This window comes from Gigantopelta aegis, chromosome 10, assembly GCF_016097555.1.
Source record: "Gigantopelta aegis isolate Gae_Host chromosome 10, Gae_host_genome, whole genome shotgun sequence".
In the NCBI taxonomy this organism is placed as follows: domain Eukaryota; kingdom Metazoa; phylum Mollusca; class Gastropoda; order Neomphalida; family Peltospiridae; genus Gigantopelta; species Gigantopelta aegis.
In genome coordinates this window covers 67479678-67502786 of record NC_054708.1, presented here as the reverse complement: position 1 = coordinate 67502786, position 23109 = coordinate 67479678, and the positions used below count along the sequence as shown (strand labels likewise).

The following is a 23109-nucleotide window of genomic DNA, read 5'->3' as shown; positions in this document are numbered from 1 at the left end:
TCTCATCTTTTACCTTCTGTCTGTCTTTATCATCTTATTTAAAATCTTTCCAACACCTGTCAGATTTACAGAGACTATTACCAGTGTGTTTCGGAATTGTCGTCATGCGACTCTGGATGGGTTTTTATTATTGTTTAACAGTTTAGGTTTAACTGTAAAATTGTATGTCTATCAAAACAGCAGATTTCATGATTAAAATATACAGTGAAACCCTGTAAACTGGACACCCACAGGACCAAGTGAAAAGTCCAGTTTTAACGGGTTTCTGCTTCGTCTCCCCCCACTACTCGAGTGTGTGTGTGTGGGGGGGGGGGGGGGGCAAAGCTGTCCCTTCTTCAGCAGCACCAGCGCCGATGGAGACTGGACACGTGATAGTCACGGCTCCACCGTCGAGTTCACCGGCGTCTCCACTGGTTGTTGTTGCGGCGGACGTAATGCGTGAAACCAAAACGTGTGTGTGTGTGTGTGTGTGGGGGGGGGGGGGGGGGGTTCGGAACAGGACCCGTCCAGACCTCAGCCCAGCACTTGAAGGATCGCCTGCAACAAGCTGCCTGCTCGATACCGCGACTGTTAAGGGGGAGTTTACGTCTCCCTCTCAACTAATTGGTCCCTACAACGAGACAAGCTGGAGGCCGACACCATCTTGTCAGGAGCGGTACCAGTTGCAGTATGTGGAGACTAGCAACACCTACTATATAACATCGGAGCGGAACTGGGTGTATCGACAAGGACTCTTGAAATCAGCCATGGAAAATTCAATCATCCACCGGATTTTCAATCTGAACCTGCCTGAGGAATACCAAGCACTGCTTCGGGATTGCTACATTGACCTCGTCAAGTTCTTCCCGAAGTAGGCCTACCGAGTCGATCAACCATCAACACGCCATGAGTTCCGCCGCCAATAAACCTTTCCACGAATTTTCGCCTCCAAGTAAGGGCCTATTTGGCTGCCCTTCAAAATTTTGTTTTGTGTGTGTGTGTGTGGGGGGGGGGGGGGGGGGGGGGGTAGTGGGGTTTTTTTTGTGTGTTTTTTTTAAACAGTCCGAAGCACTTTATTTTTGGATGTCCGTCTAAATTGCTCAAATCATCTAAAAATACTTTCGGCTGAGCACTCTGATTTGATTTTTGGACTTTATATTTTTTACCAGACATGTTAGGATGGATCAGCTATCTCATGTTGGCCTTAGGTCTCTGATCTAGTTCATCAAGATTAACCTCGAGTGCAAGCACAATCATACTTGCATTGCACTCGAGGTTAATCTTGATGAATTAGTCTCTGACCTAACTGCTAAATTCTTATTCCAAATTCCGCCCGCCTCAAACTTACCCAACCCCCACCCCCTCCTGGCCCGGATTTAGTCACTGGCGATGTCAGAGGCTAAGCCCGAGACAGGCGTGTTCGAAACGTCAGTGGTATATGAGCACGTTAAACAAGTTACTCACTCAGGGTGACATTTTGTAGTAGCTTAAAGTAGACAAAAACATTTCTGGAAAGATGCATTTTGGGGTCTTATTGCCAGAAATTTCAACAGTGAATGTTAAAAAGATTTGTTTTGGGTAAAAGATGTCCCTGGACTGGTCATTAACAGATCATAAAGAAAAGTGTTTTTAAAAAAGCTTGTTCAGTGGCGACATGTTAATGTACCGGGCTCCGTATTCATAAACGTACTTAAGTCAATGTATGATACTTATTTATATACTTTAAGTATGTATTTATGTATCATACATTGACTTAAGTACGTTTATGAATACCGAGCCAGGGGTATCTCGCCAACTGTTTAATATTTTCAAATAGTTGTCTTTTGTGACACCTAATGCCCAATGTGTATTTTTGTGCTGGGGTGTCATTGAACGTTCATTCATTCATTCATTCATTCATTGTAGCCAACTGTTTGTCGCTAACGCTTGCTACACCAGTTTTTACACTGAATGACCACTTTCAGAACCAGTCAAAGTAACATTTAGCATACAATGGCTAGCTGAACATAGGCATCAGATTCTTTTGTCAGTTGCAAGATACTGATTTGTCAACAAAAACAACAACAACAACAACAACAACAAAAATCAGCTGATAAGACTTGTTTAATGGTTATAACAACAGTGTTAATGTGATGGTGTAGAAAACATATAAGAAGTTACCATTTTGGACATCTTTGTCTCTTCGGAAAGAATAGTCGTTTATTAAAAGGAAAACCCCCCTAAAATCATGTAGTCATGCAAAATGTAGTTGAATGTGGTTGAAATTTTGACCCGGGGACTTGGTAAGCCTTCTTCTGAGGTTGAGCTTTATACAATATACTTCTTACATCTTGCATGACTGCATACTACTGAGTCTAATATTCCCTGGTGAGTGTCTGCTTGATACATGTCAGTGCATCAAGAGCGTGGCCCCGTCTTGCACCAGGCGACTACCATGCTGTGCTGGAAACACAAGTCCTTGTCTGTGATAATGTCTGTATGGTTAGTGATTCAAATTCTACATGAATTATAAGGTATCCTGCCTCATTGGTTCTCTCCATTGTTTTCTGTGTTTCACTGTCTGTTCTAATCGAGTGCCAAGTCAATAAATTGTTTGAGGATGAAAACCTGTTTGTTATTTGTGTTCGCCTTACTAACAATTCGGGGCGGGATTTAGCTCAGTCGGTTGAGCACTCGCCTGAGGTGCTTGCGTCGCAGGATCGAACCACCTCGGTAGATCCATTCAAAGGATTGGGTTTTTTTTCTTGTTCCAACCAGTGCAACACAACTGGTCAAAAGCCGTGGCATGCGCTTTCCTGTCTGTGGGAAAGTGCATATAAAAGATCCCTTGCCAGTGTTTCTGCCACAAAGAAATTTTTGAGTATGGCGCTATGAAATTGAATACAACCACAGTCAACAGGGGGTATGGGGGAACTCCCTCAGAAAGAAAGTGGGTTACGTTTAGGGTTAAAAAAATCATACAGTAATGATAAAAGTAAATAATTTTGTCAAAAAAAAGAAAGAAATGTTTTATTTAACGACGCACTCAACACATTTTATTTACGGTTATATGGCGTCAGACATATGGTTAAGGACCATACAGATTTTGAGAGGAAACCCGCTGTCGCCACTATATGGGCTACTCTTCCGATTAGCAGCAAGGGATCTTTTATTTGCGCTTCCCACAGGCAGGATAGCACAAACCATGGCCTTTGTTGAACCAGTTATGGATCACTGGTCGGTGCAAGTGGTTTACACCTACCCATTGAGCCTTGCGGAGCACTCACTCAGGGTTTGGAGTCGGTATCTGGATTAAAAATCACATGCCTCGACTGGGATCCGAACCCAGTACCTACCATTCTGTAGACCGATGGCCTACCACGACGCCACCGAGGCCGGTATTTTGTCAAAAGGTCAACTTAAAAAATAAAAAAAAATCGGCAAAGAATTTGGGTATGGCACCATACCCGTTTTACCCTCTGGCAGAAACCCTACTTGCTGCTGATGGAAAAATGTAGCGGGTTTCCTCTGATAACTACGAGTCAATATGTTTAACATCCAATAGCCGTTGATTAATTAATCGATGTACTAACATCTGGGTTTTTTTTTTTTCAAATAGGTTTTGGGTTTATTTTGTTGGGGGGGGGGGGGGGGGGGGGTATCTTTTTTTCCAAAGGTTATGTTACAATGTCCTGAGATTGGCCTGGATTTTAGCATTTGTTAATCATCCACCCACTAAATATAGTTTTCCTTTGTACCAATTGTCGCAGGCACTCACACAGGTATCTGTCAAATTGAAAGTTTGTTATGTTTAACGACACCACTAGAACATTAATTTATTTATCATCGGCAATTAGATGTCAAACATTTGGTAATTCCGAGTCTTGTAGAGGAAACCCGCTACATTTTTCCATTAGTAGCAAGGGATCTTTTATGTGCCATCACAGAAAGGATAGCACATACCACATCATTTGATATACCAGTTATGGTGCACTGGCTGAATTGAAACAAATAGCTCAATGTATCCACCAACGGGATCGATCCTACACCAACCGTGCCTCTGGCTAGTGCTTTACGTCCTACCCACATTTATGACACCACCAATTATATAACTTGGTTTTGATGCACATATTATGCACCAGCTCAGTAAGAGCACTGATGTAACGTTTAATAATCGAGCCCTTTCTGCTCATTTCAGACGTAACAGGGTAATGTCTAGGACTACCCCCCCCCCCCCCCCCCCCCCAACTCCGCACAAACATTGTCATGCTATTTCCAGGAGCCCACACATTTTTAAGCACAATGGTAGTTTGTACATTGATACCAGTTGAAATTAAATTCCAGGAATTTACTGGCCAGATGAAATATTTTATCACAACAAACACTCTCACGTTTAAAACCAATTGCAGGACTGGTAGCCTCAACTGTGGGATGCATCTTGAACTTTGACCCACTCGGATACTATTTGGTGTACACCTGCCATAAAAGTTGCGGTGTGGGCTAACCCGTCTGTGGTAAACTGCTACGGATAATTAGGGAACAGGTTTTATCCTTTATTACCAATAATTTACGTATCATAATTATTAAATTTTGTGACCGGCCTCGGTGGCGTCGTGGCAGGCCATCGGTCTACAGGCTGGTAGGTACTGGGTTCGGATCCCAGTCGAGGCATGGGATTTTTAATGCAGATACCGACTTCAAACCCTGAGCGAGTGCTCCGCAAGGCTCAATGGGTAGGTGTAAACCACTTGCACCGACCAGTGATCCATAACTGGTTCAACAAAGGCCATGGTTTGTGCTATCCTGCCTGTGGGAAGCGCAAATAAAAGATCCCTTGCTGCCTGTCGTAAAAAAGAGTAGCCTATGTGGTGACAGCGGGTTTCCTCTAAAAACAGTGTCAGAATGACCATATGTTTGACGTCCAATAGCCGATGATAAGATTAAAAATCAATGTGCTCTAGTGGCGTCGTTAAATAAAACAAATTTTACTTTTTTTATTACATTTTGACATCCATGGCAAAATCTGTTGGTATGTTTCTTTCAAACGTGACAGACACAGACGATCGGTTTTGACAATGGTTAAAAACATTGTCTGTACCCCAAACTTGTAATGAGTTTCAACAAGCTCATGGCTCCAGTCCCTCATGTCAGGGAGATAATTGTCCTGTCCAGTCCCTCATGTCAGGGAGATAATTGTCCTGTCCTGTCCCTCATGTCAGGGAGACAATTGTCCTGTCCAGTCCCTCATGTCAGGGAGACAATTGTCCTGTCCTGTCAGGGAGATAATTGTCCTGTCCTGTCCCTCGTGTCAGGGAGATAATTGTCCTGTTCTGTCCCTCATGTCAGGGAGATAATTGTCCTGTTCTGTCCCTCGTGTCAGGGAGATAATTGTTCTGTCCCTCATGTCAGGGGAGATAATAGTCCTGTCCCTCATGTCAACTGTTGACGAAAGGTCCTGGAGAATGACAACATATGTATAACAACAAATAATGACAACAAAGAAGTATTTACAAATCAGTCATCTTTATTTTTCCAGTCCATCGTGTGGTTCTACACCAGAGCAACAGAGAAAAGTCCACACAATATTTGTCATAACCAGTTCAACAACTGGCATGAAATACACGGAGAAAATAGTTAATCATTATTTTCAATCTGTAGTACAATATACTAAGAATCATATACAAAAGGCCCATGCTTGGAAATTTACCTTTCTTTTCAATTGACATTTTAACATGAATCGACACCAGTGACCTTGACCTTTGTACATTTTACTGATGTTTTTTTCTTTTCATTAAGAGTTGTATGCATGGATCAAAGTAAGATCATGTATTACAAACATTTCTGACATTGATCTTACAGCTTGATTTTATTGCCACCCTCAATGATTTACACCTGTTAACCAAATTTCATAACAATCTGTCCAGTTCTTTAGAAAAGCCTTGAACCAACCAACATGTTCATTGCAAAAAAAAAAAAAAAGATGAAGAAAGAAAAAAAAATTTAGAAAGAAAAATCATTAGACAATTTTGATATGCAAACAGCATATTTATTTGTAAGATACCAGAGCTTACGTGACCCCCACGTCTCAATATTCTGGGGGTATATATGTTTTGCTGTACAGTGTCTCTCAACTGAAGGAATGTTTGTAAAAAATCAATGAACTGGTTGATGCAAGATCACACTTTTAGACAACATTTCAACAAACTGTTTGTGTTCCGGGAAGTGCCGACAGAAAACATAACATAGTACATCCACACGTTCACATGTTCACAATAATTTACAACTTACAAAAAGTAAAACGACTGGAAAAGAAAACCAACAATGAACTTTTGACTTTGGCACACCTTTCAGACACAGAAAGTCGACACTTTCCGCACATATTTTGTAGCGCTTTACTGAAGGCCAAGGTGATCTTTCTATACATATTAATAGATAATATATATATATTCTCTGACGGCTATAGACAGGCCAAGCTTATTTAAATAAAAACAAGTATCAACAGTATTAAATCATATACACAGTTGTAGTGTCAAATCAGAAAATTCCATTCGACCAATAGGTATGTTTTTCAGAACTACAAAGCCCAATTATTACCAACAGCAAAACTTCCTCCTCGTATTTCTGAACTGTCAAAGCTATCTACATGTTGCTTCTGGAGAACGAGATGAACAAAACACTATACTAATACTAGATTTATCCCATTTAACAAGATACGTTTTAAAAACAACAGAACAGTGTGGGATTGTTTCAATATTGTGAAATAAAAAACTAAACTTATTTTCAGTTTTGAGAGTTCTGTTTAGTCAGGATAATTGTTCTAGATACATGTACTACCAAATTTTAGCTGGTGGAATTGTACTCGATAGTCTTGTGAAGCAAATATCAATAGATTTCAGATACTAAATACCAATCTACCGTATTGTTCCTATTTGTAGCGCCCGGGCGCGATGCAAAACACAAAGGGGGCGCACTAATTAGAGTACTAGAACACGTTTCGTAATACGTGTGAATAATCCTTGTATCAAACTGTCAATCATCAGTCAGACAGCACAGACTACGATAGCTCTGGCCGGTAGTTTGTAACTGACACGTTTCGATTGTCACTGTGTACAAAAATTATTGTCGTTTGACTCTAGTTTTAAGTTTAGTTAAAGTTAAATTGTTGACATCTGACTCCAGTTTGCAGTTTAGTTAAAGTTATCATTTACCCATTTTTTAAACGGTGTTATGGTGTCGGTGTAAATACCTACCGGCATGTTTGTACTTCCGGTTTTGAACAGCGTTAACGGAGTGTCGTGCGTTCATTCTGCGTGGAGATAACAGCGACATACATTTGATAAACGACATGTGTGACATACTGTTCGCCCATACTAGTATCGTAGTGCTTCACCTGTTTGGATTTTATTTGTTTACCGATTATAATCATTGCAAGTCGGCAGTCAGGTACGCCAGTTTTACTATTTTACGGGTACGTTTCATGATACATTTCTCGTGATCATAGGGGGTGCTTATATTAGAGGGGGCGCTACAAATAGGAACAATACGGTACATATTCTGTAGTACCAGTGTAAAGTTTAATGTATATTCCCAACTTGCAGATATGGGTCACTGTATAACAGGATCCCAATTCCAAGCAAGCAATGCATATTAATAGTTTATCACGTTTTGCTCTGAAAAATGTTTCTGAAATAGATTTCGAATTTTAAATTTATTTGCTAATATTACATGTAATAATAGTTATATCAAGACATAGTTCAGGTGGCTAATCTAAGATCACACTGTCAACTATCATTATTAAAAAAAACCCCACAGGACTGCTGAAACTGTGGGATGGGTGCATGTACATCAAGTGGCATTCCTATTACAAACAACTACCGATACACACAAACGTTGGACTGACCCCTCACAAGAGTAGAGTGACCAGGATTACCAGCACAACACCGGCAGCAGTGGTGTGTTCTTTCACCGAATTTACTCAAATATTGTTCACAAGCAACAATTCATATATCGACATTCAGTTGTCACTGCTAACAAAATCCGTTGAATTTTGTTTAAATAATTTTTTTTTTTTTCAAATGCCAAAAAGATGACAAACTTTGGAGTACCAACTTGGGAGTTTAACTGGTATTGGAAATACTATGACTATTTGGTACTGGTTATTACAGTAATAGAATACTCTTCAGTATTAGTAACAATAGTTACAGTGGATTACTGTTATTTAGTCATATTACTGCAGTTGGATGCTTTTTTAGTGTATTCAGTAGTATACTGGTAAGATTCAATGTCAGTAAATAACACAATAACATACTGGTTATGAGGATGTGACATTCTTCAGTACAGACAATTGGTTAGTGTGATGAGGGTACCCAGGCCTTCACATCCGATTATGCTTTTGTGCACCGTAATTTCATCTCGGAAATTTGTTTTAATTGTCAGCCTAAAAATATAATAGGTAATCTCCTGCTGGCTGTTTGAAAAGAAGTTGCTTTAATCCCAACCAGCCCTAGTATTTGAGGATCATTATACCAATTCAATGATTGTTCAATGTGTGCTAATATTCAAAACGTTTTCTGTCAATATGTGCAAGCTTTACTCAAGATGTTGCCTATGAATGCCAATCAGTGATTTATCAGTATCCGATATTTTCAGATGTGAAGTCTGAAGGACTGGGTTCCACCATTTGCTACCTGTACAACTGGTTACAGTGGTAGAAAAACAAAACTAGTCCACATTTTCAACACACTGCTGTATCTACAGGTTTTAAACTAACTCGCCAAATAACGAAATGCGAAATAAAAGTTTAAATCAGCGAATATATTTCATTTCTAGTTTGCCAAAAAGCTAATTCGAAAAATGTCATTTTTGCTATTTGGCTCAATGAAACTTGAATTGGCTACAATTTATTTTTTTCAGCTTGAGCCTAACCCTGAATGGGATACAGTTTGGTACCAAGATATTATATTGGTTATAGCGACAGTGAAACAATTTAACACTAGTGTTTAAAGCTTTCTGTCTCTGGTCACTAACAGCATGGATAATGTCGTTAAGCAGTTTGTGATGCTGTACGCAACTGGCAACCAATATTGGAAAATACTGTCAAGTATTAACAGTTTCACTTTTTCAACGGATATAAAAAAAACTATAGACTTGACTTATGGACAATGCTGTATAGACATACATTTATTAATTAAAACTGATACGAGTTAAAGACACCGCCTTTGGTCAACAGAGAACAGAAGATGCCACAATCCCAATATAAACAACTGAGGCAGGAAAATGGAAGAATAAACTCAGCATTATTATCATGAACAAAGGACATTACAACAAAGGAAAAATGTACACAACTTGTGTTCAGTGTCTGGCAACAACATTTATATTTACATCAAATATGATATTCTACAGTTCTAAACTCTACGCTACTCAATGTTTGATAGAGAGAGAGAGAGAGAGAGAGAGGAGGAGATAATAATTATACTGTCACACTGCCATTTAAAGACTGCGACGTGAAAACACTGAGGGGGAGTGATTGACTGCTCACCTAGTTTACAGGGAGCCATTCAAGATGTACTGATACCATATAATTACACTTGCAAAGTGGAGGTAAAAATTACTCTCCTTGAAGAACTCGTCTCAGGGGAGTCATAGGGAGCGAGAGAGAAATTGGAGATTTACACACCTCATAGTCTCTTGCCAAGTATGCAGATCCCAGGGTTGCTATAAAATGTATCCTTCATGTTTATAATAGATATGGGTTTGTGGGTGTATGTCGACATGACTTTAAATACTGTATAATGTATTAGGCTAATCTGACTGCTCTTGGCGCAATGTATCAAACAATTCTGTGACATACAACCAGGGCTAAAAGTGTTGGTCGTATTATGATGAAATGAAAAGTGTTTGTCGACAGGTGTTAAATTGTTAATATTTGAAGACTTACATAGTAAGTAATTTAATGAATACTGCCACGTTTAGCAGGCGTGGATGTTAATGGTGTTGGATATTTGTCTGTTAGCGTTTTTCCTTAAAATAGCCCTGTATTATTTAAAATGCTAATTTAGCATATCAAATGTTTTTGTCTTCACAAACAAAGGACACATCAGCTATGACCAAATCTTGATATTTATGCCCCACCCCCTTCCAATCTTCCCTAGTTAGCTACAGTCTAAATGCCACAAATTGTTATTCATCTAGGTAAATTTGGTTGTACAGGTATTTCAATCAGCCATAAAATTAAGATAAATAATCTTTTGGAGTTAATATCTATCAAAAGTTGAGTAGCATACATAAATGTGAACAAACATCATCGTGTAACTATATCTAAAATCTAATCATCTTCACAAATAACTGTTTTCAAGAGTTTTGATGCACCACCTCATACAATAAACCCCACAACATAGCTATTATTGCATATAAATATTGTATGTGTACACAATGGTTTAACCCACGTGATTACATGTTAGTTTTTGTGATTTAATCAAATGGTGGGATATGCAGATCAATTTATACCGGGCACAACTCATCAGTTTCATCAATTTTGAATGGTAAAATGTCTGGGAGATCTTATATCGCACATAGTACAAGATAAACGTTACTTGAGATGTTCTCATTCATTTCAATGTATTAAAGTAATTTATGGATTCTTGTAAGCTTTTCCTAAATGGTTAAGAGTTTCAGATGTACAAATTTTAAAAAAAATTTTCTCAACCTCAACTTTCTAAAATAAAAATTGTTAAAAGACTATTTGAAATTATTTTTGTATTGACATACAAGACTAATTACCAACAGTAATTGATCATGTTCAGTTTTGTTAATTTTCAGTATTCATGTTGTTACGGTTGTAGAAAATTGAATCAAACTCATCGCTCAAATAGAAATTAACTTGTAAAGTGAGGAAGAAAACCGGGATAGATTAATTTTTCTAAAGACAAAATCTTGGCGTGTTTCTTTGTTTCTATGTAGTCCTTTTTATAATGCACTTCTGGGTTTTTTTTTTTAAAAGCACACCTTTAAATAGGTAGAAAAAACCTCCTTTTAAATACTTTTTTCTATAGTTATTTGTGTAACGAATTCCAGAAGAATTGTTTTTAGGCGTTTTCTTTCTTACAATATTTTTTCTTCTTGTTTTTTTTTGAAGGACATATTAAGAAACAGTTTATACAAAAACACTATGCAATGTTATTATGTACAAGTCCTTTCACCCAAAATGCTGTCAAAACATGAGGCATTTTTCTACAACAACAATACAATACCAAATAACTACTATCTCCACAGAAAACTGATAAAGTCACACACATTCTTGGACCACAAGACAGACGGACAGACAGACAAAAGAATACGTAAAAGACTCTTATTGAATATTATTTGTACACTGGTTCTCTTGGCGACTTAACCCCACCAAGACAAACACACCTCTCCCTATTGACATCACGAGAAAAAAACCACACATAGAAACAATATGTACATTGCAGAGTGACTATAACTTCAAATAATACGTCATATCAAAATATAGAGAAATTGTCTCTCACCTCAGTCGGGTCTTTTAATTAAACAAGATTGATGTTATTACAAGTTTTTTGTTTTTTTTACATGAAAATGATAAACTTTACAGATGAGATATACGTCATTAACAATATTAACAATAAAATTATGTTTAGCCATTATAATACGTTCTGTACAGTGTTTCTTCACAAGAAGTACTTCAAATAAAGTAAGATGATTGATATATTCACATTAATAAATGGGGTCAAAAGAGGACAACGAAACTAAGGGTGTGCCCACAGCAGTTTACATTGCACTAAATATATTTAAAAAGAGCTAAGAGCCTGATGTACATACTTACATGGGACAAACCAAATACTGCAGATAGCTATCTACATTACACATTTTTACAATCGGGATTATTAATAGGATGCTGGAAAAGCGTTAAAAAGTTATTTAAAAAAAAAAGTGTTAACCATCTAGTATGTGATATTAACAGTTGTAAAATGTTTTGACCCACCAGGCATGTGATATTAACAGATATAAAATGTTTTGAACCATCAGGCATGTGATATTAACAGTTATATTAAAAACAGATGTTATATACTGTTATCAAGAGTTTGGATTCATATAAATATATGAAAGAAAACAAAAGAGAAAAAAACACACCTCATTTAAATATGGTTATTTGAGGCCAGTTTGCACCACAAAAACAAAATCACAGGAAGTGCATTTTTTTCCAATAATAAATATGAGCATTTGTCATTGCAAACACTGTACAGGGTTTATCAATATTATTAACAACAGCTTCATCGTGATCAATATTATACCTTACAAGTCGAGAGTACGATGTGGTAAAACCAAATTCCCTACTTTGGCCAACATTAAAACATCTGATGAAACAAAACGGGACACACACAAGGACATACAGATGTCAGGACTATGATCTACGCTATCCATCACTATGTACAACGAGTGTAAAGACGCCAGCAGCTTCAACCAGACTCGAATCACTTTCCTTGTCGTCTCGGATGCCAGGTGCCAGATTCGATGCCAGATGTAAGCACGGGTCAACTTATCCCCAGGTAACTCGCATTCCCCCGCTGTCAAAGTTATAGAAAGGTCACTGTGCTGACTGGTATCCTGGAGAGAAGAGAAGAAAACATTCTAAATGAAAACAATGTCTACTACAAGATGATAGCAAGAAAGTTCCAGCTTTCAATGGCAACACTACAAACACTGTTTTTAATATCTTCAATGTTTGCATCGACAGCACTATGGATATTGTCATTTAAATATCTTCCATCTTTGTAATGCAAACACCATGGATATTGTCATTTAAATATCTTCCATCTTTGTAATGCAAACACCATGGATATTGTCATTTAAATATCTTCCATCTTTGTAATGCAAACACCATGGATATTATCATTTAAATATCTTCCATCTTTGTAATGCAAACACCATGGATATTGTCATTTAAATATCTTCCATCTTTGTAATGCAAATACCATGGATATTGTCATTTAAATATCTTCCACCTGTTTATTAGCAACAACTCAAGACTTTGTATTTAAATATCTTCCACTGACAACACTACAAATAAAATAAACACATTCCACCTTTGGACCGACTACAACACTGGTACTGTCTTGACAACACCACAGAAACTTCTTTCATCTTTATACTGACAACTCCAGAGATTAATAAACAAACAATTTTCATCCTTTTGTTAACCCCACAGTGTATAGTTGTATTAGATTCGCAGAGGTTTCATGAGTTTTCCAACATTTTGGTTCAAGCTAAATCCTTGAAATTACGTTGCCTATGACTCTGTGTGTGTGGGATGTGTGTGTGGGATGTGTGTGTCTGTGTGCGTGCATGCATACATGCATGCATGTGCATAGTGTTTTTAATAGTTGATATTAGATGTCTAATATGGTAATAAACACTTGGCTCTAGTGCATTAAAGATGAAATCCAGTGTAAAAAAAGGGACAACATTTCTATTTTTAGATACATCCCCCACTCCAAATTTTCTTTTTATTAATATATAGATGAAAAGTATACATATGTTATTTGGTGAATATAGTTTTAAAAAATTGAAGCAAAAAAAAAAAAAAAAAAAAAAAGGAAGGGAAAAAACCAACAAATACAGATAAATATCCCTCCCCACCCCGACACGTTCCCGGAAACACATACACATTTTTTTTTAAAGTCCTAAGCCTAACAATATAGAGCTTTTTACAAATAAATGTAAGTATAAATTGCAATTAAAATCTGTAGTGTGCCTAAATTAATAGCAAATGTATACTACATACAACAAGTGTCTGCTAATCAAGAATGTAAGTGATGCTTTATGAAATTGGCTCCAGAAGCATCATCTTGGGCTTCTTTCACAGACAGTGATGTGCAGAATATATAATTTTTAAACATTAAAATTAACCAAAAAATTCCTTTATATGCCTAGAAATCCGATCAGAGTTCACACATTACGTGTACATCAAAAACACACTTTAGTTCCAATTATTTTTATGTTTTACAATCGACATTCTGCCCTGTTTTTCTACATGAACATTAAAAATACTGAAAAGCTATTTTCTGGACATTCATCTCCCCTTAAAGGATGGTTTGAGAACATTAACTTTCTATAAGTGCCTCGCAAATTTAATAAGCTACAATGACCAGTACACAAAACAGACAATAAGAAATCAATAAACAATACTGGACTAATTGAAATGGGATTATTTTGTGAAGCCTGTAGATACATCAGATGTTTCTGTTGTCCCGGTGCCTACTTGGACTACATATCAACATTAGTTAGAAATAGATACGAAAACATGACAACGTCGCAAACTGCATGAATAAATGCTGGCAATATGGCCCCCGTGAGAGTTGTCTTCATACTTCAGACAACATTATGGCCAATCCTAATCCCAGAGGGGGAGAAAAATCAATTCCTTCTTTCTAACAGAATAATTTCTGCAAATAATATCGCCTCAACTTATAAATTTAGAGTCCAGCTCACATGCGATACACTAGACAGCAATCCATTAATGTCACATTGCATAAAATTATTTCAGAGGAAACGATTCATCAATGAACTGCATTTACTTTGAAAACCGTTTTCCCAATAGTTGTACATATACTTTCATGTCAGGTGCTGTTCAATAATTGTTTCCAATATAAGAACATGTAGGCAATACCAGGGCAACCCGTTCCCAAGGAAATTAAGTGAAATTAAACGCCAAAGACCATTGCTTTGTTTATCTCATACAATATTTAATATTTGGCATCTGGAGAAATACAACTGTTTGAAACAAGTCGTGGCCAGGTTCCAATGAAGAGTTTAATTTTAAGGATTGGATTATTTTCTTGCCTACCCTGCTATGTTCACAATTTTAATACTAATAATAATTTTTAAAAATTAAAATAAAATAAAACAAAACTCACAAAGTTTATTTATAACTGTTGCATAACACATCTAAAATACAAAACATCACATAGAATGATTGACCTTGCTATATTTCATTAATCTGGTATGTGTGAAAGAAACCAAATCAAACATTCCAAACAACTTCTAATTGTATGAAGCCTGGGTTATTTAGACGATCAACTAAATTTTAATCAGACAAGTATTTGCAGAACAAGATTAATTATTATTAAATCCCAAAACGTTGGTTTTAGATCAACTCATTAAATACCCCCCCCCCCCCACATTCTTACTGGTAGGTATCCACACATTTATCAATTTTAGAATATGAGTATCACCCTTGGTTGGAGAACACTTGAAGTTGAAGCTACAGTAATAGAACCCATCATGTACTTTAATAAACTGTTTAAACGAAGTAGAAATAATAACTAGGGGATGGGATGGGGGATTTTTAAGAATAAGAGAGAAAACAATAATGTGTTACTGCTTAATTACTAAAGGTAATATACACAAGATCACTATAAATTTAGAAAGTTTTATTAACGTTTTTTTTTTTTTTTTTTTTTTTTTTACTATAATGTTCCTTTATCCAAATCAAGTGTGTTCATTGTCAAGCCATGTGATTATATGCGCGTACCACCCAAACCTGAAAACTTTTACCACATTTTTATTTCAAATTTTGTAACCTTGACAGTGACTGTCAAACTGTTTATCTGTAATGTACCATATTTTCTTTAATGACCATCAAAAGAAAGTACTGTATACCAATACATTTTTAGAAATAGTAAAAATGACACAAAACAAAAAGTAGATACAAGTATTGATTTTTGGGAAAACATAATCAACTGCCGAAATATGAATTGTCATTAGGTAAATATGTACATCACAGTTCACAAACACCACTAAGGGGTCAAATGTCAAATATATTTTGCACACCATAGAAGACAACAAAGTGTCCCTTTAGTTGAGAAGTGTCCTTTCTATCAAGATGGAGAATCCTATTCTATTACTCTGCCCTGGGGTTTTGTTTTGTTTTGTTTTGTTTTGCCTCCTATTAATTTAAGCATGCTACAACCGTGTTTAATCTATGCTGTACGTTTATAAACAAGATTACCTTTGTGACAGAAGTAATTTAAAGGGCAGGTCACTTTCCGTAACAACCGTATACACCTTATGCACCAGGTAGTTATGCACTTTAGGTGATCTTAGCACTAAGAATGCTTCGTGCAACTGGCCAAGACTGACATTTCTGCAACAGGACAGCTATGTTTACCGAATTTAACTACTACTAAATTGAGAAACAATCAACTTGTAAATAACGATACGGTTACAATATATTATGGATAAGATTGTCCTTTATCAGCGATTTAAACTGCCTGCTAGATGCTGGGAAGATAAAAGTGTGAATTCTGTGCCACCTCAAACCCCAGCACAAAGTCGCGGTCACTGATAACTTGGCACTAATGGCTTTAGATGCATTAATTCTGTCTACTGTTACAAGCTGCTTGGTAAAATGACAAATTCTTTAACACTGCGATAAAGACTAACGAACCAGTCTGATACATGTAGGCTTACTTTCTTCAAGTTCAGGAGCACCTACAACTCTTCAAATACAAATGCACTGTTTGCTCTCAAGGGACGATAGAACTCCAAAGCAAAACAGAAGATTCAACTGCTGGAGAGTTGTCAGTATTAAAAAATGCATTTCAAGTTATTTTAATGTAATTAAACTTAACGTTTCAGTGGTTATGAGGTGAAATATTTTGAGGTCAGCATGTTTGTTGTAAATGTATGCAGGATTATTTTGAGGATACATATTTTGGGCACATCATTTATTGCCTCGACTTTGGTACAATCAAAAGCTCTGAGATCATGGTTACCACTATAACAAGGAATTAAAAGTGTTAGCTTACTAGATCTAAAATATAATTTTGTATGAGTTAGCTGACTGAATCAGACACAGTGATCCTCTGTTAGCTCATTGGATCACAGAGGCATCAGTTCAGTGTTAACTCACTGAATCACAGAGGTTTCAGTTGAATGTCAGCTCACTGGATCATAGAGGCTTCAGTTGAATGTATGTTAGCTCACTGGATCACAGAGGCTTCAGTTGAATGTATGTTAGCTCACTGGATCACAGAGGCTTCAGTTGAATGTTAGCTCACTGGATCACACAGGCTTTAGTTGAATGTTAGCTCACTGGATCACAGAGGCTTCAGTTGAATGTATGTTAGCTCACTGGATCACAGAGGCTTCAGTTGAATGTTAGCTCACTGGATCACACAGGCTTTAGTTGAATGTTAGCTCACTGGATCACAGAGGCTTCAGTTGAATGTATGTTAGCTCACTGGATCACAGAGGCTTCAGTTGAATGTATGTTAGCTCACTGGATCACAGAGGCTTCAGTTGAATGTATGTTAGCTCACTGGATCACAGAGGCTTCAGTTGAATGTATGTTAGCTCACTGGATCACAGAGGCTTCATTTGAATGTTAGCTCACTGGATCACAGAGGCATCAGTTGAATGTTAGCTCACTGGATCACAGAGGCTTCATTTGAATGTTAGCTCACTGGATCACACAGGCTTTAGTTGAATGTTAGCTCACTGGATCACAGAGGCTTCAGTTGAATGTATGTTAGCTCACTGGATCACAGAGGCTTCAGTTGAATGTATGTTAGCTCACTGGATCACAGAGGCTTCAGTTGAATGTATGTTAGCTCACTGGATCACAGAGGCTTCAGTTGAATGTTAGCTCACTGGATCACAGAGGCTTCAGTTGAATGTTAGCTCACTGGATCACAGAGGCTTCAGTTGAATGTTAGCTCACTGGATCACAGAGGCTTTAGTTAATGTTAGCTCAATGGATCACAGAGGCATCAGCCATGTATTAACTCACTGTGTCACAGCTGTCAGTCATGGAAATGTTTTGTTTAGTATAATGCCATCATTGAGTAAATTTAACAGGATTCTGTGTTTCTGCAAATTGGAGAATTTATGTTGGAAGTGAACTATTATGAGACTGGATCCCAAAATATCTAAATCATATCAGTTTTTTATGATTCTGGCAGAATCCTGTTAAAAATAACAAAATTTAATACTATGCAGGTTTCAGGAATTGCTACACAATCTTCACAATGAGAAGCAATGGGTATTTGAAAAAACAAAATGGTTCCCTTTAGTCCTCTCTGCCACTCACAAATTGCAAATATTAAAACCAATTGCTATTTTCTAAATATACAATTTGGAAAAATAACTTCTTATATTTTGTTTGAAAATAACCAGATTTCTGCAATTGTTTAAGTGTAATGGTTAATTTGGTGAAATTATCTACTGCCAGGGTAAATGGTGCATCTTTGTTACTCTGAGGATTATTTCTACTGGATGACTCTGATCAAGATATTGTATATGTAAAATACTACTGCATGTTTAAAAATAAAGTATATAAAAATAAATAGCTATCAGGGGCCACAAATATAGCATGTTACAAGGTCACTAGATTAAAAACCAACATGCTATTCTTTTTGTAAACGATACATGTTTTACATCCACCTGTAGAAATGTGCTAATTTCACCAATTAAATATCCAAAGGCAGTATAAAAGCAGCTGATGTTTTACAACTCTCAAATGAGAACATAAACAGTGTGTGTATGTTTGTGTGTATCTGTACACCTCCACCCCCCCCCACCCCACCCCACACATGTAGGTTGGTCACTGTAGGTTTCAGGAAACAACACTAACCAGAGACAGATGAACGAAACGTGATCCCTCAACTACCGGTAATGTCTTTAAAAAGTACAGCATGCTTCTTTGCTGTGCAACATATTTTGTGCACTGTAAGTATAACACTTGTATGCAATATGTGTTTACGGTATTATTTGGTAACGCACACATTACATATAACATTGGTTTCTATAAATATAAAATTCAACTGTAAAATCATCATGTTTTATCAAAAAACTTGAACCATTAAAACCTAGGAATTCCACTAACACTGCAATACCTCTCTCTCTCTATATATATATATATATATATACACACGCATATCTACAGGGCTTGAAGTTCAACACTGAACAGCACCAATGGCAATTACCACGGTTACAGTATAAATTAATTACTACTGGATAAAAAATATTGCCATTGGTTGAGCAGGGTTTCTGCCAGAGGGTAAAACTGGTATAGCGCCATGCCCACATTTTTTGCAGATATTATTTTTTTTAAGTTAAGCTTTTGACAAAATTAATGATTCTTTATTATTATTGTATGATTTTCTTAACCCTAACCCTAAACCTAACCCATTTTCTTTCTGGGAGATAGCAGGTGCATGCAGCACACACACACACTGTAAATATTCAATTCCACTGCGCCATACCCAAAAATTTCTTCCTGGCAGAAATACTGTTGAGAGATAAAAAAAATTTTTTTTATATTTGTTGCAAAATTTACTATTTAATATTTCGGTGGGTAGGCTCAAAATTGCCATAGGTGAGAATTTTGCCTACTGTAAAACAAAATTTCCAAATTGCTGTAGGTAACAAAATTCTGAAGTTTAAACCTAGCAACTTTCACGTCAAAACCCACAGTATTGTATTCGGTGCTAACAACCTCAAAGAAAGCCCACTAAAATCTAACGTGAATGCAATCTGTATGAAAACAAACCAACAATGTCCAGTGTCATTCTACTGTTTCTATTCTTCACACATCAAACAATGCAATCCATATCTCACTATACCTTCAATATTATAATTAAAGTACATAAACACGATAAATTGGTTCTACATTTTACCCCAATCTAACACTATCTCTACTTACATATTTTAATTTCACACCACGAAATGTCTGACAACACAATACAAAATTCTCACCATGTTCTATTAATCTGACATTATTAAATTATTTCAGTCATGAGTAAAATCAAAATCAAGGCAAGCTGAAGATCACTATCCTAAAATAGTGCTAGGTGAGATGAAGACATCAAGTTTCCATAAACAATTATTAAAATTTTGATTGCAAGGTGATAAACTTAACACTGAATTTATGTCATCATATTCTTTTAATCCGATATAAACAATCAAGTTAACCCACTATATTCTTGTTATGTCACTCAAAACAATGAGATCTGTTTCTCTATATTCTTTCAATCTTACACAATACATCTCAGATGATCGGTTAGTCTGGCAAACTATAGCTGAACTGTGATATTTTATGGACAGTTTCTTTCTAAATTCATATGTGTTGGACATGGGTGTACTTTTTCAGAATCGGTCTCATAAACCACGGTAATCAGCGGAGATGACATCCAATATATTAAACCCACGATGATACTTTAGGTGTCTGGTCATAGATTGTGGGGGTTAACGAATCCATTTTAACCATTTACTATATTGGTCTGGAATTACGTCATAGGAAATTCAACATGACTACCAATATTGCTGCAAATTCATGCTTTGAAATTAACTTTATTCACAATCAACCTAGGAAGATACTTTTGTGTCTTGGGAGTTAAGAAATCAATTTGAAACATTAGCTAGTTTGGTCTGGCATTGCATCATGGGAATCTCACGATGGCCACCAATATGTCCCTAATTTATGTTTTGAACATAAGTGCTTTGCAATAAATCTAGCATAATACTTTTTTTTCGTCTAGTCTTAGGTTATCAAGAATATCCTATCACATGAATTAGCCCCAGTGCCGACATTAATTTTCAATTCGACAGGAGAAATGAGAACACACACATAAAAATTATAGTTAGGTTTCTGGTTTAGCTATCTGTAAGGACATATAGCATCATCACTGCCTCTGTTACATGTCACTGTCTTACATGACCTATGATAGTCTTGAAATATTTGGAATGTAGGTGTATGTTTTCCTACATGATTGTAACACTCTAGCAAATTTATTCCTTAGTAAGTTATATTCAAAATAATGACAGCCACCTCGAAATTTTTATGATGTAATTCCAGACCAATCTAGCATATAATTCAAATGGATTCATTAATTCCCAAAACCTATGACTAAACACAGAAGTATCATCCTAGATTTATTGCGGAGAAAGTTACTTTCAAAACATTTTGGCAATTTTGGTGGTCATCTTGAACTTCCTATGACGTAGTTCCAGACCAATCTAGTAAATGCTTAAAATGGATTCAATGACATCTAAAACCTGCGACTAGACACCCAAATTATTATCTTGGGTTTAATCATGGAAGTTATAACCGAAAAAATTAATTAAGAGGCCATCTTGAATTCTCGAACCCGGGACTCGGGATAGACATGCTCGAAACCTTCGTGGTATATGAGCATTAAAAAACTCTCAAGACCAAAAAAGATCATTAGACACTTTCTCCAAAAGGACACCCTGGCCAACACAAATTAATTGAGAAAACAAAAATTTAATATAAAATTTTCAGGTTCACTCAAAAACTCCCATTTGGCTGACAAGAGTGTCTTAATAGATTTTTTTTTTTTAATTTACAAATCTTGCTTTTTCCTACACTAATAAAACCAGATCGACCATATTCTTTGTAAACTTGATTAAAATCGGTCCCAATATACTTTGTAACAACTTCACTCATACATTTTCATTTTAAAATTTAAGCATTTTCATTTTAAAATTAATATTTTCAAGGCCTTTTTTTTAGCTAATAAACATGAAATAAATGTGACATTACATATATTTGATTGGAATATACTAATTGATTAATTTCAAATATACTTTCAAAACTTTTTTATTCACTCTTAGACCACTTCTATTTCTATTGTTTGGAGGTGTAAAGGAGTATGTAACAATTTTTATTGTTAGTGGTAAAATGTTAATAACCAGTAAAAACTGTTAGCAACATCAAATTGATTTTTTACAAGTTGAGAAAAAATAAGCGAGCAAATTATTAATATATATTTTTCAAATAAAATCCCCAAATTCAACTAAATCAGTTTTCAAATTTGTCTAAACACTGTTCCCAAATAAAGTTAATGAAAACATATCTGCACTATTTTACAGAAACAGTAATCAAATCCATCTCATTTTTCTTTTAACACATATTTACATATACATTAAGTCACTGACCATATTATTACAGCTTTTATTACTGATCATATTACAGCTTTTATCACCGATCATATTACAGCTTTTATCACCGTTAAGAACATTACTTTACAACTTTGCCTTCAATTATTGATTTTGCCAAAGCTTATTTCCATATTTGCCAGATCAAATGTGTAGTTGTCCTGTGGTATTTAATAGCTCAAAACATATTTTATTTTTAACAGAAGTATGTACATGGAAGCTAATGTCAGCAGTAACAGTGAAATCAGTCTCACCATATTTTTTCTAGCCATCTTCACAAAACGCAAACAATTAAATCAGTCTCATATTTTTTTCTACATAATTTCTGATAAGTAATAATCTTAACACATTTACAGTGAAATCCATCACACCATATTCTTTCAGAGTTTTATGTGAACACCAACAATAAAATCTTGTAACATTTTATTCTTTTTACACAACCTCGGTTACGAGGCCATTCAATAGCACCAATACTCTCATTCACGATAATCTCGTTCCAACTCCCAAACCATGAACCACTCTTAATACTAGCACCTAAACTTCTATATTCTTATGGCACGACAAACAGCACATTCACGATAATCTCGTTCCAACTCCCAAACCAGGAACCACTCTTAATACTAGCACCTAAACTTCTATATTCTTATGGCACGACAAACAGCACATTCACGATAATCTCGTTCCAACTCCCAAACCAGGAATCACTCTTAATACTAGCACTTAAACTTCTATATTCTTATGGCACGACAAACAGCACATTCATTTACAATTCTAATTGTCTCTATGAATACAGCAGCTCCAAAATAAATACATTTCAAGGTTTTACTATTTTGAAAATACAATTAGATAAATGAAATATTTACAAACTTTCAGTTTTTTGTTAATGTGTGTCGGTCACTTTTCAGCTGCCATTTTTTTTATTACCATGGCAATCACACATGTATGTGAAAATGTTACCATGTATTACTTTAATATTTTAAACAATTACAACTCTTTTTCTTCTTTTTTTTCTTTCTTACATTATTATTCACTTCAAAATCAGTGTTTTCTGTGTGTTGGCCATATTATCACCCGTTACATAGTTTCTTCCACAACTTTGTTAAAAATCCTTTTTCCTGTTCTCTTTTTCAGACCAGCATTTTAATAAAGCCAGAACAAATACCATGATTTCTATCT

The 23109-nt window shown here is 36.0% G+C and overlaps 1 protein-coding gene across 9 annotated transcripts in view; it reads right to left on the bottom strand.

The window, feature by feature from the left end:
- Positions 1-5464: 5464 nt before the first annotated feature.
- Positions 5465-23109, bottom strand: part of LOC121384380 (nucleolysin TIA-1-like) — a 172031-nt gene continuing 154386 nt past the window's right edge. For all 9 annotated transcript variants that reach the window (XM_041514757.1, XM_041514756.1, XM_041514754.1 and 6 more), the window contains one exon: positions 5465-12579. Coding sequence is in view for 8 of the 9 variants with exons in the window: in XM_041514754.1 (XP_041370688.1) it covers positions 12549-12579 (31 nt within the window). In the remaining variant the exon portion in view is untranslated. The remainder of the gene's footprint in view (positions 12580-23109) is intronic.